Source organism: Dendrobium catenatum, unplaced genomic scaffold (assembly GCF_001605985.2).
Source record: "Dendrobium catenatum unplaced genomic scaffold, ASM160598v2 original_scaffold_98264, whole genome shotgun sequence".
NCBI lineage: Eukaryota > Viridiplantae > Streptophyta > Magnoliopsida > Asparagales > Orchidaceae > Dendrobium > Dendrobium catenatum.
The window spans coordinates 200,975-217,561 of NW_021416702.1; the positions used below are offsets into that span (position 1 = coordinate 200,975).

A 16,587-nucleotide genomic window follows, 5' to 3' on the forward strand; every position below is an offset into this window, starting at 1 on the left:
GTTAAGTGTGGATGATTTCATAAGGGTGAATGTTTGATGGGTTCTAACACTTGCTACTAGTGTCATTAGCCTGAACACATAGCAAAACATTGTCCTACATTGGTTTAAAAGACTTCAGGAGAGATGAGATTAGGTGAAGCAGTTTCACATAAGAGTTTTGGCAAATAAGATGATGGATCCATTAGTTTTAGCTCCAACACAAAATCAACCCAGGCAGAATGTTTGATTGCGAGTTTATGCTTTGACTTAGCAGGAACCTAATGAAACAATAGATGCTAATAATGATGAATGAGATGTCTTTAATATAGTAACTTGTTATGCTATATCAAATATTTTGGTTTATCAAGTTATCTTGTTGTGTTATATCTGATGTTTTGTTTTATTCAGTTATGTATCCAATGTTAAAGTTTATGTTGAATAAAATTGTCTGGCTCCTTAGCTTGTACCTTTTCTAATTTTCCAGGAACCTGTATGTTTTGAAGATGATATTATCAAATTTTGTGAAGAAACTGGCTTGCCTGTGGCACTAGATGAGACAATTGACAATATCAGTGGAGAAGCTCTTCAAAAGCTTGAGAAGTTTGTCCATCCTGGCATAGTTGCTGTCGTAAGTAAAAAAAACAGACTTCTGGGGATTAGAATCCACATTTAACAGCACTGGCTTTAGTAGTTGATATGTTTTTCCTGTTCTGATACGTACAGGTTATCAAACCAAGTATGGTTGGAGGATTTGAAAATGCCTTACTCATTGCAAAATGGGCCCAGATGCATGAGAAGATGACTATTGTAAGTAGTGCATTTGAAAGTAGTCTGGGCTTGTCGACATATGTAAAATTTGCTCACTATCTTGACCAACTCAACAAATCAATATCTGAAATGCGAAAAGTAAAGCAGACTGCTCCTGCAGCCCACGGTCTTGGAACATTTCAATGGTTAAAGGAAGATGTATCGACTGAAGGTCTTAGAATACGTATTCCTCCACATGGAAAAACAGTAGAAGCCTCTATAGGAGATACTGATATCTTCCTTAGAAATTTTCAGGTAAACCCTGAAGTAATTCAGAGGATTTACAGAGGAGAACAAGTCAAGTCGTACAAATCAGAAGTTGACTGCAATGGTTTATCTTGTTCATTTAAGTTGATGGAGGCTGGTGGAAATAAAGATGTAAGCTTACTTATCCCAATAAATGAGATAAATTGATGTCCTTGCTTGATTTTTGAATATATTGTTTTTCTTAAACTGCCAGATTCGACTTGTTGCAAGGATGTGCTTCTCTTTTACTGTCCTCAACAGCTGCCACAGTTAACTGTAACTTTAAATTATTCAATTTGATTACTATAAATGGCTCATTATTATGTGTTATTCCCAGGTGATGCGATATAAGTTGTCTACCGTAGGCTTAGTCAAGATATTGTGTTTTTAGTATTATTTAATGTATGAAATTAAAAAAATATATCTTCTGAAATCTGCTTTTGGGGAATAATTCCTCTATTGTTTCTAGCCGTGAGGCTCTTCTTCCTATTTTTCTCTACCTCTTAGCTTTGCTCTTTAAAGCTTTCATTCATCTCTGCTCTAATCTCTTCTTCTCTGTACTTTGCTCTTTCATTCACAATAAATCAAGACATCAAAAGTCTATCACAAAGTTCACTTTTGTTGTCTCACTTTACATAAATTGGTATCATAACATTGTTCTTGCATTCAATGATGAATTTATGTCATAATCTGATGTAGACACAAGCAAGAAAACCGACACAAAGAGAAAAATGGATAGAAATGAAACCAAATTATATTAAAAAGTAATAATCAACTAAAACATTCAAAATCCAACAAGAAAATACTAAGAATTTTTAAAGACACAAAGAAAGTAAAAAACAACGCTATTCTCAGACAACCGTCATAGTGGGTTTCTCCATGCATCGAAATGTAGGTTAAATAAGATAAGTGCATAGAACTAGCAAACCGATGGTCCACCACTGCAAGATTGTCCAATTTCCCCTGCAAGATTGTCCAATTTCTCCAACAAATGCTCCAAATCAACCAAGATACGACACCCTAAAGTTTCTTCTCTTTTGAGAAGAAGAATACAGATGGAGTGGTACTTGCGGAGAGACGAAAGAGGTTAGATGCCGAGACAAAAGGTTGGAAAGAGCTCGCAAGATTTCCGGAGGAGATGAGAAAGGTGGACAAAGCTTGCAAGCTTTTCCAATAACCCGCAGGTCAATAGCAATTTTGCTCACAATCATCAACTCCCTTCCTTCACAACAACTTCTTATATTTATAGGCAAGATAGGGGAATGCCAATAGTATTTCTTTATGAATTTTCACAGAATTCCAAGCATCACTATCATGGAAACCCCCCCATTCATTCACGGGGAACAGCCCAAGCCCAGGAACCGAAGGAGAGGCCACGGGATCCAAAGAACCGCACGGAACCAGGCGCAAAAGGCCACGGGAAAGAACCCAGGCTCGGGAAACCAGCAGCCGGCCGTAAATCCAAGAGGCAAAGGCACGAATAACAGCAACCCCACATGTCATCATTTAAAACAAGTCACGGGATTCCAAGAGACAAGAAGAAAGGGGAAGGAGAAGGGACAAGACCACTCCAAAAGTAAATCCATCTTAATGAGTTACCTTTAGAGAATTAACGAGCTACTTCAGCTCAAGCATTTAAGAGGAGTTCAACCTCAACCATCTCCAATTAACCCATGAACCAGCAGCAGCAAATGGACCAATCAAGCCAGCAAATCAAAAGTCTACCAAGCCCCATGCACAACCTACGATGATCATTGGATGCTTTCCAATCATTAGATAGCTAAAAAAAGAAAAGAACATAAAACATACTACTGTTCAAATAAAAATAAAATTACAGAAATATTTGATAGCATCATAATCTCTTTAAACCATTGTGACTTCCAATAAAGATTAAGGTACTTATAGGATCATTTCAATTTTATTGCTCTATTTTTTTGCATTCTTGCTCTATTTTATGAATTAAAAATTCCTATAGTGTAGGGAGGAGTTATTGTATCATGGATAGTATCTAAATTATTATCATCCCTCTCACTATGAAGTGTACCTTTCTTTTACCTAAAACTCCTAACAACTTCCACCTGACCTCATAGACTTCCTTCATTATAATACTTATAAATGCAAAATACTTGAGAGTGAGAAATGAAAGAACATCCACCTACTTGAAGCCGCGATTGCTCTCCTTTTAAACAAATGTTTCAAAATTATATTGGGAGAAGTTGCTTTATAAACCAGTTATCTACAAGGATCCTTGGGTTTCAAGAGTTTTACACAAGGCCTATTCTAGTTCTTTAATCACTTGACTCCTAAAACAACGTTGTTCCTAAAATACTTGAAAGTATTGTCTTTGTCCATAGGCATCCTTAGAACAAAGCAAAACCTGATCAAAAAGCAACTAATTTTTTTCTTTTTTTCCTTATTGGCAACTCTTCTACTAAAAAATTGTACAAAAATTGCCATCCCCTTGCGAGAAAAGCATGTCTGTTGATGTCACTTTCAATGAAGTTTCTACTTTGATATTACCTATCTGGAGAAAGAAATATCGTTTATAAATGAATTCTCTCCCCTAAATTTTTCTTTTTTTCTAACATTCCAAATAACTCTACTTCAAAATCAATCACTCCTGCACAAATCAAACTTATATGAAAACACCCTTCTATTCAGCCATTATAGGTTCCCTTAAAGGAAAGGCAGACAATGAAGACACGACAGTAGAAAAAAATGGCTTTTGGGTTGTGGCAAGCTTCAAAGATAGCAGTAGAAAACACGTCTCAAGCATAAGGTTGCAAATGAACTGAGCGTTCGACGAGCTGCTCGTGGCTCAGCTCCATAAGAGCTCGTTTATATTCGTTTGATAAGCTAAACAAACGATCTTAAACAACTTGTCATTTTTTCCATACCTAAACAGACTTCTGTTCAGTCGACCCAGTACAGGCACAAGCAAGTCCTTTGATCCCTCTTATCTAATCGCAGGAAGGAGTGCAAGTCTCACACTCTTGCTCATCCTACCCTAGACCCTCACGAGAGTCCCCAGCTCCGTCTCCCTTTCATTTTTTGATGCACACAAGCAGAGATGAACTCCCCGGTTCGTTCGTTTCTGCCTCTCGATCCCATGCAGGGAGTCAGGCACAACTCTGTCTCTCGCTTTCTTTTGGTCTTGGACGCACGAAGGAAGCAAAAGGATCGAATAGGGATAGAAACAAGGCAGCCTGCAACAATAGCCACAGAATTCCAGCAATGAAGGCTACTTGTATGATAGTAGGGAAAGCGGATTATGTATCCTTAGGCTATGATACCATGTTAAATTTAGAGAATTGGAGAGGGAATGCTTCTTCTTTACTGCACAAGAAAACCCGGTATTACCGGCGGATAAAATCCGCCGATAAGATGTTAAATCCGACGGAAAATCCGACGGAAATATGGGTTTCCGGCGCACGTTCCAGCGGAATTTCATGCGCCGGTTTGGCTCGCGTCAGTAAATATCTTCCGACGTTTATAATGCGCCGGAAAGGTTTCCGGCGCACGCTTCGATTTCTTTTTGATGTCCATAACTGTATAGAAAATATTATCAAAAATATTTTTCTTTATATGTATAACATCCAAATTATGTCTAATCAAGTTTGTTCTCCAATATGCCAATGACCAAAAAATACTTTTCTTGGTCCAATTATGGTTGACACCATATTCTGGCATTCTGTACTCAGCTAATGTTGGAGAATCCATTATGGTGGGCAAGAACCTTACTCTTTCAAAAATTTCTTCACAACTGAATCTTGGAGGAGACTGAAACATCATCATTTTATTTTTAATAAACGCTTCTTTATTTCGCCTGAAAGGATGACTTGGAGGCAAAAACATTCGATGACAATCGAACCAAGTGTTCTTCCTACCATACTTTAAAGCATACCATATGGACAAGCTAACTTGCCTGAAATGTTCCAACTTGAGAGCATACCATATGCAGGAAAGTCATCAATTGTCCAAAGTAATGCTGCTCTTAGTATAAAATTCTGTTTGGTGGAGATATCATATGTACTTACTCCTTCCCATAATAAACTTAAATCATCAATCAAAGGTTGTAAGAATACGTCAATCTTCACTTTTAGATTATGTGGCCCTGGAATTATAAGTGTTAGAAACATATAAGTAGTCATACACAACTCTGGAGGAAGATTGTAAGGAGTGAGTATCACAGGCCAACATGAATACGGTGTAGCCGACTGACTGAATGGAGTAAAATCATCTGCGCATAAACTTAATCTGACATTTCTTGGTTCTGCTGCGAATGTGGGATGTGTATGATCAAAGTGCCTCCAAGCCTCTGCTTCTGATGGATGTGTGATAACACCTTGTGGAATGTGATCATTATGTTATCTCATATGTGCAGCATATCTCATGGATGCATATAGCCGTTGTAGTCTCGGAATTATTGGAAAGTAGAACATCCTACTATCAGGCACATCCTTCTGCTTCTTTCTATTTCCAGATTTTGGTTTAAATCTTGGTGCATTGCAATGACGGCATGTCAAACCAAGTTTGGAAACTAACTTCTTTGTCCGATATAGATCTGTAGGAATTAAATTATCTGTCGGATTGGTTTCCTTAAGCTGCCCAATGAATTGATTAAAACATTCACGAGCAACATTATATTCAGCCTTGATGCTTAACATCTTCTCAGCAACAGATAATTCTGAGTGAGTCGTGCACCCTTTCCAGATTAGTTACTGGGCAGCATGCAATAAATCATAAAAATTTTGTGCCTCCGTATTTGGTAACTCTTCTGTATTTTATTCAGTTTTATTCCAGTTGCATCATGACCTAATTCCTCAAGATTTGGTCAGATATTTTCAGCCTCAGCAATATTACTACTTGTAGAAGGACCGCATTGATAATCAAATTGTGACTCATACTCACCTGAGAAGTCCAATACCAATACTGTGGCATAAATCCTCTGCGATACAGATCAACAGTTACATCATCTGGTTCTAGGTGCACTAGATTTTTGTGTTTAGAACGTGGACATCGAAACTTTCCTTCTGATATAAAGCTGGGTAGTTGTTTCGCTTGTTGAATGAAATGTTCACCCCATTAATGAATTCATCTGTTAATGTATTTCGACCTTGAGATAATCGGTTATACATCCAACTTCTTTGATTTCTAATATCCATAACCTACATATAAGAGCAAATAAGTAATGGATTATCGCACTTAAGTAGATCTAAAACTGATTATATATAGATGTAAAAAGATAGGGTGCTTGTAGAAAATTATGATCATTTAGCATTGTCTCTAAGAGTAAAGACACTCATTCACGTACATGAGCATCCTCATCTCTGTAATACTTTTCTATCAATCACACAATAGGCCTGAAGTATTGTTCCATTTAGCATTGTCTCTAAGAGTAAAGACACTCAGCCACTTGAGCATCCTCATCGATCTCTACAATACCCAACTTAATTTTTTACTTCTCTTTTAATGGCCAACATTATGTGACATAAAGCATTGCAGGTCTCACCACCTTTTATAAATTTTTTTTTTAAAGTTTGAGTGGTACTTTTCTATCACACAACAGGTTTGATGTATTCCTCCACTTTAACCAAACAACTTGAATTTCACTATCACTTATATCTAAAACATGTATTCTTATTAATGACTTGATCGCCCAAAGTCATAATCCCCCCACTAGAGCTATCACTATTAAAACTAAATTCTATGTATTTGGTTTTAGATATTCATTACATTGCATTGTAACATGTTTTGGACAAACTAGGTGCTGGGTCATCTTAAAACCTTTAAACTATCACATTTAAAATTGCTAGGAGCTATCACATTTAAAATTACATTGCTAGGAGATCTACTCAAATGAAAACCTTTAAACTCTAATGTTGACCTCCATTGTTCAAGTTTACCTTAACTTCGTCTCTAGTCTTATCAGCAAGAAGAATATCATCAGCAAAAAGCATACACTACGGCACATCCTCTTGCAAATGTATAGCAAAAAAGACATCCATGGCTAAAGCAAAAAGATATGTGCTTAAACCTAATCATTTATGTATTCCAACTGAAATAGGAAAATATTTCGTCAAACGAAACGAAAAAAAAAAACCTTCCGTCGAGATGAACGACCGTCGGCGAAGATGAACGATTGTTGGCGACCAGGAAAGCTAGGGTAGGACCGTAGGATCCTCGGCGAAGTCCGGTGACCGTCGGCGACCTCGATCTACGGCGAGCGACGGAGGGCGACAAGCGAAACAGGCGAGGTGAGAGAACGGAAGGAAACAAGTGAGAGGCCAGAGGGGCTCGGTCTCGAAAAATAGGGCTTTCGCCGGCGGATTTTCTGGCGTCAATTCCGCCGGAGACAATTCCGGCGCATTATGCGTCGGATTTATTTTGTTGAGTTTAAATACACCGGCGCCATATCCGGTGGTAATTACGCCGGTGATTTTCTGCCGTAACGTGCGACGGAACAAGTGAAATGTCGGTTTATGCCGACGCCCATACCGGCGCAACGGAGGCCGGAAATATGCCGTCGTACTATGCGCCGGAAAATGCGCCGTAAAGTTTTCGTCGCACCAAAGCGCCGTTCTTTACCGACGCATAATTTTCGCTGGAAAGTCTGACGGTAATCGCGTGTTTTCCCGTAGTGTATATCTATACAAGATATCTTAGTAAGGAAATAAATAATTACATAATAATGCATAATTGTGCTAATATGTTCCTTCCTAAATCAGCCACCCAAATATGGAAGAAGGAGATTGGCGTTATCCAGTTGAGCCTACCACAGATCCTCATGCTAGCCATAGGATCAAGAGGGCAGGGATGGTTGGGACGATATTTGACAAATGCTTTTGAGGTGGTTAGCATTCGTGTGATGTAGGCTAGAGTATAGGTTGTTAGTAGTTGTGTAATAGTGGAGCTAGTGGCTAAATTTGGCGAAGAGCTAGCAATGAATGGCAAGAGTTTGTCAACATTTGGCGGTCATGGGGTAAGAATGTATTGAGGTGATACAATGTTTGTGCAGTAACAATCAATGTTGTAGTGACAAGCAATTTTGATATAATGAAGACTTGTGGAGGGAAAAGAAGTGTGGGGAAGGGGGATGAATAATTTAAGCTTTGAGAAATATTTTTAAAACTAGAGTCAAACTTTAAAGTATTTAACCTAATTGGCAATTTGAAAGAGTTCAAGAATTTGGGGATGATGAATGTAAATATGAAGCATAACATTGAAATATTTGATGGCGCGCATAAAAAATTTTAGAAAAATTAAAAAAAAAATCTACAAGATCCTCCAAGCATTCCCAAGATATTTTTGGTATGGTTTGAAGTGCAAAATCCCCATTTTCTTACTCAAGAAGTCTATTCTTGCTTAGGCTATGATGATAAATCTAAATTCTACAAATTATTCTGTACTACTTCCTATTCTACTTTAGTTCTATCACTTTTACTTTCTAATGCTTCAATATTAATGCTATCAACCTGATTGAGTGATGAATCTTCTAGCATTTGGATATACTCAAACAACGCAAGTCTATTTTCTATCTTATTAGAGTTTGTTATATGTTGGACAATTTTTTCAAATTCAAAAATATGTTAGAAACTTAGGCCTACATGTAGTAGTGTTTGGCTTCTTTTGACTTCTTTTGTAATGCTAAGTTATATTTTGTAGCCCTTTTTTATGTTTTTTCAGAAATTTGTTATATATTTTGAACATAGGTATCTAAAACATTTTTTATTTAATTATAAAATGATTGATATTTTTATTTACTATTTGCAAATTCTATCCTAGAAGAAATCATTATTATATTTCTCGCATTTATATTGAATATTATTGCAAGTATAAGCACAAAAGTAATTATTATAAATTTTATTCTAAAATGTGTTTTAGAATTAAATTATTGAATATATTTTAATTATAGTCCATGTATAAGAAAAACTTGTGAAATTAACAAATTGGAAGCTAGAACTCCATAGACAAGTTTGTCATAAAAACTCTTTTTTAAACTTGGATCAATAAAGAACAACAACATCAAGCCTTTATCCCACTACGTAGGGTCGGCAACATGAATCATTTTTCTCCATTATGTCTTATGAAGAGTCAAATTCTCATTTAAATCTAATAAAAATGACAATTTTGATTTTCTAACCATGTCTTTTTCAGCCTACCTCTACCTTTCTTAATATATGTCAAATCTAATACATCTACTTTCCTAACTAGGTCACCAAAAGACTTGATGTTTCTGTGTCTAAACCATCGAAGGAGATTTTCTATAATCTTGTCTGCCACTGGAGCTACTCCAACCTTTTTATGTATGTACTTGTTTTGCATTCTATCTCAAAGATTGAAGCCACTCATCAACCTGAGCATCCTTGTCTCTGCAACACTTAACTTAATTTTATGTTTCTCTTTTAATGGCCAACATTCTGCGCCATAAAACATTGCAGGTCTCACCATCATCTTATGGAATTTTCCCTTTAGTTTGAGAAATATTTGGATTCATAAAGATTAATTAAAATTATTGATAAAGTGCTAATGATGGATGGTTCATTGATTGATTGTGTGGTTCATGCTCTCCAAAATGTGGTATTTAAGCTATATGATTTTACTCGAAAAATTAGGAAGACCACTTTCTATAAATGATATGATGCCACTCTAGGTTGAGAGGCCTATGTCCAATCATAGAATTAGATGAGTAATTTAAGATTTTAGAGTTGATCAAGCAATTGTCGGCATCAATGGGGAAGATTGTTGAGGTTAAATGCCATTGATATAGTGTTACATAGTAAAATAGGTAGGGCTGTTCGGTGTCCATGTGTCAATGTTCATAACTCGGATAATGGCTTTTTTATTTTACTTAAACTTTATCTTTCCCTAATTCTTCAATGGAGTCAACACAAGTTTCCAGCTTCTCTCTTTTGCAGTTACATACGGTGATGCGATAACTTATAATTAAACCTTTTCTAGAAAAGGAAATTATTTGTTATGATATAACTGACTTGGGGCCCATTCTTGCTTTTTTCATGGTTTAGGTTAGGCCTAGGAAGCATTGGCTCTACTTTTTATTTCCTATTTTCTTGAATTGTTCATCTGATGGCGGGGCTTGTTTCCAAGAATGTCCATTTTGTAACTCTCTGATCTGCAGATTTTTTGTGCATGTCTTCTCTCTTTTAATCTCACCAAGACACAATATTAACGATATAGGGTAACCTTATCTTTCTTCATGGATTTCTCGGGAGCGGCCAAGATTGGATTCCATTGATGAAAGCTTTTTCTGCTACTACACGATGCATCTCTATTGATCTTCCAGGGCATGGAGATTCTTGTGTTCAATGGCATAAGAAAAATTTAACACAAGAACCTTATCAATCAATCGAATCAGTGGCTGAAATGTTGCTGCAATTGATTAATAATATTACAATTGGAAAGGTCATCCTGGTTGGATACTCGATGGGAGGAAGGATTGCATTGTACATGTCTCTGAAATACTGTGAAAAGGTATTGATCTCAGATTCTTCCGACTGTCTTATTTACTGGCTCTAAAGTATGTTTGCAGATACATGGAGCTGTCTTAATATCAGGAAGTCCGGGTTTAAGGAATGAAAATGCTCAGAGGATTCGCTTATCTCAAGATGAAGCAAGGGCTTCCTACTTATTGTCTCATGGACTTAACAGTTTCCTGGAGACATGGTATGAAGGCAGCCTATGGAAAAGGTAATTTTCAATTGCAGGTAATTAGAAATAATTGTTGCTTTTACCATGGATAGACTCCAGTTGTCTATTTTCTTCATAATCTATTGTCCAGTAGTTTATCTATTTATGGTGTTAATAATGGATGTAAAGAAAAACGAATTATTTGGTTTGTTAAAATTTGTTGTTTGGTTGTTTTCTCTTGTCAAATGACATTTTTCCCTTACTCTAATTTAACAATAAATGCTATGATTTTAATTTATAAAAGCTGTTAGTAATTATGAAATATATTTAAGAAGTTAAAAAACTGAACAGCATTATCCTATTATTACTATTATTTTAAAGTAATGTTAAAAAACAGAATCTCCCTAAAAATAGTGTACGATGGATAGGATCAATGAGCAAAGATGGTAAGTTCAATTAGGGTGTAAATTAGTCGAGCTTAAATGTGTGGATAGTTAGCTCATGTTCTACTCATTTGAAATTTTGTGGATAGTTTGCTAATGCTCAGCTTGTGTTTGAAATTATTCGTGAATAACATATTTGTGTTTAGCTCATTAGAATTTGAATCAAATGCAAGCCAAATACATGTAAATTTTGAATAATAAATAAAAAAAAGTAAAACATAATATAATCATTCTACTTATCTACTATCTAATTTGTATATATATATATATATATATATATGTGTGTGTGTGTTTGTGTGTGTGTTGATTGATTTATTTATTTATTTTGAGCCAATAATGAACCGAATACAATCGAACAAATATCTGTTCAGGTTGGCTCATGTCAAAAATGAGTTTGAAACATATGTTCATTTTCAGCTCACTTATTTTACGGACAAATCATACAAGAATTTTTTAACAAGCTAAACACAAGCTATTCACAAACAATGAACTTTTGTTGCGGACTTGTTTTCAATCAAAAGCCAGCATTAAGCATCGGTGGTGATATGAGGTATTAAAAAGGCTGATGAAGGAAAGAAGTCGAGGAGGTATATGGGTAATTTTGTGATGGAAAGAATAAGGTTTATTAGGTTTTTGTTAAAGGTGAAATTTTTCTAGCTTTCAGGGGTATAACAGACGTTTAGCAATCTACTTTCCAACAGTTTTTAGTTTGGGTCAGTTACTTTCCCTAAAGTAGGGAAAAAGTTGCCATCCAAACAGTATCTTAGTGTTTCATGATCTAAAATGTTATGGGAAAGTTTTCCTGTGTTTCATGAGGACCCCGTCTCAATCAAAGGACCAGAGGAAAGGCTTTAATTCTTTTAAACTAGGCGCCGTGTTTCTCAACGCTTTTCTTGGATTTTATAATATTCTCCCTTAATTATCTGAAAATATTAATATATTTGGCTGCAACCATCAACCTTGTGTGTGTTTAAAAACTCGTTTGGTTAAATTTGGAAACGCTAATGCTTGTGATTTATATGGTAGTGCCTCAAGATCATTGTTGGGATCCTGGCGATACTGTAGTAATGTAGTGATATGATCAAGCTTATCTTGATTTTTATTTTTCTAATCATAATCCCTCAAGTCTTAAGAAAGGAGCACAAATCAAGGATAGGTTTTGAATCTGATAATCAAACTTCTTTATTGTGTATAATTTCAAAAGTAGGGCTCCAGCATTAATGATGATTCTATTTCTAAGCAAACTTGACATTTTTATTATTCGAACAATGAGACATTGGGGTTTAAAGTTGAATCCAATGCACTAGCAGATGAACACCTATCAATGGCTAAGGGCCAATACTACTATTTAAGAACTTGATGAAAGTTTGATGTAGGATGTTAAAGCCTCGTTGAACTTATTCCTCACACCGAGAGGATGGGTGAATTGGTTGTTTTCAAAAAAAAATCTTTAGCACAAAATAATTTTTTGGATTTCTTAATAATGTAAAAAACAAACAATGTTATCACCTTATAGAGAAGCAAATTAACGAAACAAAACTTATAACTATAATGATGATGAGTTGCTCAAATTAATATATCATCAAACATACAATTTTTCAACATGTAAATTTTCAAAAAAAATAAAGCGCAGAAAAGTAAATTGCAGAAAGTAAAATCATAATGAACACACCATAGATTTATAGTGGTTCGGTCAAATAATGACATACGTCCACTCCCTGGAGTCCTCTCCGAGTATTGCACTAAAACTTTAGTGTCTCCTTTAGCCACCACAGCTAGGCGGAGAAGCCCTTATAATCTTTTCACCAACCCGGTGCGACGGAGAACCTTGACCTCTTTTTCACCCTCCTGGTTATAATGATTTTCTAAATAGTTAATCGTACAGATCGTACTGTACAATTAGTTCATAAAAAATTACACTTCTAATTTTCTCATTTCTTCACTCCCCCGTGTGTGTGTGCGCGCGCGCATGGTGACCAAGTTTAACATCCATAAAATACTAGACTTTGACTCAAGAAATGTAGAATTAAAAAAAATAGTAAAAGTACAGACTCTTAAAGCAACTTAAACCTATTCTACCCAATCTTTAGTTGATCACTTTGCGCGGTATACGGCAAACCTGCAACACTCATGGTTTAAAATTGTGCAATATGAGGCAAACCTTGAGGCCCGCCTTTGCGCAATTCCAGTAAAAAATGCCTCGATGCTTACGCCTCGAGTTTTTTTTATGAGGCTTGTGCCTCAACTTGGTTGAGGCCCGCCTTGAGGCCTGCCTCGTCTCACTGGCATGAGGCGTATGCCTCATGCTATATATATTAAAACTTACATAAATCTTGAAGTAAATGCCTGACATTGGACTCTACAGGAGAGGAGGAAGGGGAGAGAGTAGTTCATCATAATGATAATTCAAATGAAGAACCCCTTAGTGATGACAGTGTTGATGACTTATGAGTTCTTATGTGATATGTCATTGCTATTTGTTTTTGGAAATTTGAATTATATGTTAATGAAAAGAATATTGAGATTTGAGAAAGATAGAATTTTTAGTTGAACTATATTTCATGTTGTCTTATTATTGGGATATTTTGATTTCACTTCATATCTTATGCTTTTTTATGTTTTATATTATTCACTCATTAATATATAAAAAAATTATCATTTTATGTTTACGCAATCTTTTGATTTTGAGGCTTACGCCTCAAAACGCCTTGATGCTTACGCCTCGCCTCACGAATGAAAAACTCCTCAATACCCGAATACACAATTTTAAACATTGGCAACACTTGACTCTTATTTTACATGCAATTTGTGCGACTATTTTTCACTCACATATCAAAAATGAATATAACCCTTTACATCTGTTTCCACTCTCAACTCAAATGGAATATTTTTCAACAACATCAGCCAAGTGAGAGCTGCATATCCATCATCAAGTATTTTCAAACATTCAAACCCAACTGAATTATTAGCTCTGATATCAAATATTAGGAGGGTGGAAGACCGGGCCCTAGTCGAGACCAATACACTAACTTGTAGATGAGTGCCCATTAACTCAAAAACTAAAGCTTGTGGGTAGGGCTCACTACTTCTATATGAAGAGCCCAAGAGCCCAACACTTGTTTCATTTCTAATGTGGGACGCTATTTTCTACTCATAAATCTTAAAATCTATGGGGTACTCTGGTCATATATGATAATAGATGTAATCTCCGTGATCCGATATTTGTTCCAAGATAACAGCAGATGGCATCATGTCTATCTTTGGACGAAATTTTTTTTAGGAAATTTATATACATACCACTTTATTTCATGTTATTTACATATCTAACACCCAAAATATTAATATTACATGTCTACCATTCATATACAATTTTAATATTAAATATATCACTCCTATAATTCTTTTCTACCATTTATACCATCCTATAAACTATAATATTTCATTCCATGCACCGAAATTTATTCTATGGGTGGTAGGCTTGCAATTTTAATGTTTTGGGTGTTAGATATGTAAATAGCATGAAATAAAGTGGTATGTATGTAAATCTCCCTTTTTTGTTCCTGATGGATTAGTGCATTCTTGTATATTAAGCAAGAAAATGGTTGTCATCTCTGATCGTGATGTTAGTTATTGTCCTAACTTGCTGCAGTATTGCTTGATGAGTTTACAAATTAGAAGCAACGATGCAATATGCGTCAACTCACTGCTTTATCTTTTTCCCTCGTTTTTTTTTCCCCCTCTATTTCACAGCTTAAGGGCTCATCCTCTCTTCAATAAGATAGTAAGGCAGCGTGAAAAACACCAAGATATCAGATCTCTTGCAAAATCCCTCACTGACTTGAGCACTGGAAGGCAAAGGTGGGTACATTTCCAACTTTCTTCATCGTTTTGGTTATTAGAAGATAGCTTTGAATGGAAATAAAACAACCCCGAGAGCTAAGTGATCATCATTTATATATGTTCTGACATCTCAATGTCATTCGGATGCCAGGCCTCTTTGGGATGAACTAAGGCACTGCAAGAATCCTGTTCTACTCATTGTGGGAGAAGAAGATCTCAAATTCAGAAGAATTGCAGAGGAGATGTGCAACGAAATCAAAAGCTCTTGTGCTGATGAAGTCACCGGTCAAGAAGATTTATGTGAAATGGTTATAGTTCCAGAATGTGGCCATGCGGTGCATTTGGAGAACCCTTTCCCAGTCATTAATGCTGTGAGGAAATTCTTCACAAGAGTGAACAGAAAATAGCTTCAGTTTCAGATTTCACTTCTTAGACGATCGAGTGAAGCATCCATAAGGTACTGCTTTTATTCAGATATAACGTTTTATTTGTTGAAACTAATCAACTGTATTTTCATTTTTAGGTCTATGTAGTCTCATATTTATTTGAAAATTAAATTCTCTGTAACTTCTACCATTTTCTTTCTTTGATATAATTGTGTTAGGATGCCATTATTACTAGAAATTTGATAGAATAGTTCTTACTGAGTTTTTACCTGATCTTCACTACAGCCTAGTTCTTTATTCCTCCCAAAACCCTATCAATGGATATATAATGACTGGAATAATTTCATTAATCTGTAACAATTTAAATTTGCATTTTAAAATAATAATTATCACTCCAATGTAATCAACATCTAATAGATAGTAACAAATGAAAGATCAATAAAGCCTAATTAATGGCACAAATAGAGTAAATTTAGGTTTCGTTTGGTATAGGTTTTTTTGTTGTTTTTTATAGTTTTTTCTTCAAAAAAAAATCTAATTCAAGAAATGTTTATGGTAGGAAATTATTTTATAAAATAGTAAAAAAAGTGAGGCAGCTTTCGCATTGTTTTTTTAAAGCGGATAAAATTTTTTTAATTTAAGAAAATGTTTTAACTAAAAAAATTATTTTAGAATGTATTAAAAAAAATCGTCCTAAATGAAGCTGTAATTGACTGCATTTTATTTCTTTTTCTTGAACAGCTTAACATTAAAGCAGTCTTCATTTAATCAGATTGAAATCCAATTACCCCTTGATTGGTCAAGCACTTGATTTGATTATAAAAACAGTGAATTTGTAATGAGCTAATTTATGTTTGTTTTATCATCACAGTTTGTATTGAGATGCTTTTTACTATTAATTTTTATTAATAATAAATAGCTTATTTTGGTCGCCTATGCTATCAACTAAGAGGTATTGGATTTGATTTTTATGTATATGATGTGTGTATTTGCCTTGACCTAAATATTCCAAAAAATATATTTATCAATGCGGCTTAATTTGAATATAATTGGTAATAATAAATTCTGCAAATAATTCCCATGGATCTACAAATATATAGGAATAAGGTAAAGAAAATTTAAATAGGACATTGCAATTTTGATGTTGAAGGATACTTAATTTTTGCTCTAAATTTTGTTACTTTTGGCTCTGACGTTTTTGAAATGATAAATGCCAACCCTTGAAACTTTAAAAGATA

General features: G+C 35.2%; 1 protein-coding gene across 10 annotated transcripts in view; it reads left to right on the forward strand.

The window, feature by feature from the left end:
* LOC110109286 (protein PHYLLO, chloroplastic) overlaps positions 1-16,283 on the forward strand; it is a 110,248-nt gene extending 93,965 nt beyond the window's left edge. For 4 of the 10 annotated variants that reach the window (XM_020840275.2, XM_028691988.1, XM_020840278.2 and 1 more), the window contains 6 exons: positions 464-607; positions 703-1,164; positions 10,231-10,524; positions 10,583-10,740; positions 14,874-14,981; positions 15,115-15,610. In XM_020840275.2, coding sequence (XP_020695934.1) covers positions 464-607; positions 703-1,164; positions 10,231-10,524; positions 10,583-10,740; positions 14,874-14,981; positions 15,115-15,370 — 1,422 coding nt within the window. In that variant the 3' untranslated portion in view covers positions 15,371-15,610. Of the gene's footprint in view, positions 1-463; positions 608-702; positions 1,166-1,246; positions 1,309-10,230; positions 10,525-10,582; positions 10,741-14,873; positions 14,982-15,114; positions 15,611-16,090 lie in introns of those variants that run through there. The other 6 variants (XR_003699619.1, XR_003699618.1, XR_003699620.1 and 3 more) reach the window with 6 other exon arrangements.
* Positions 16,284-16,587: the final 304 nt, after the last annotated feature.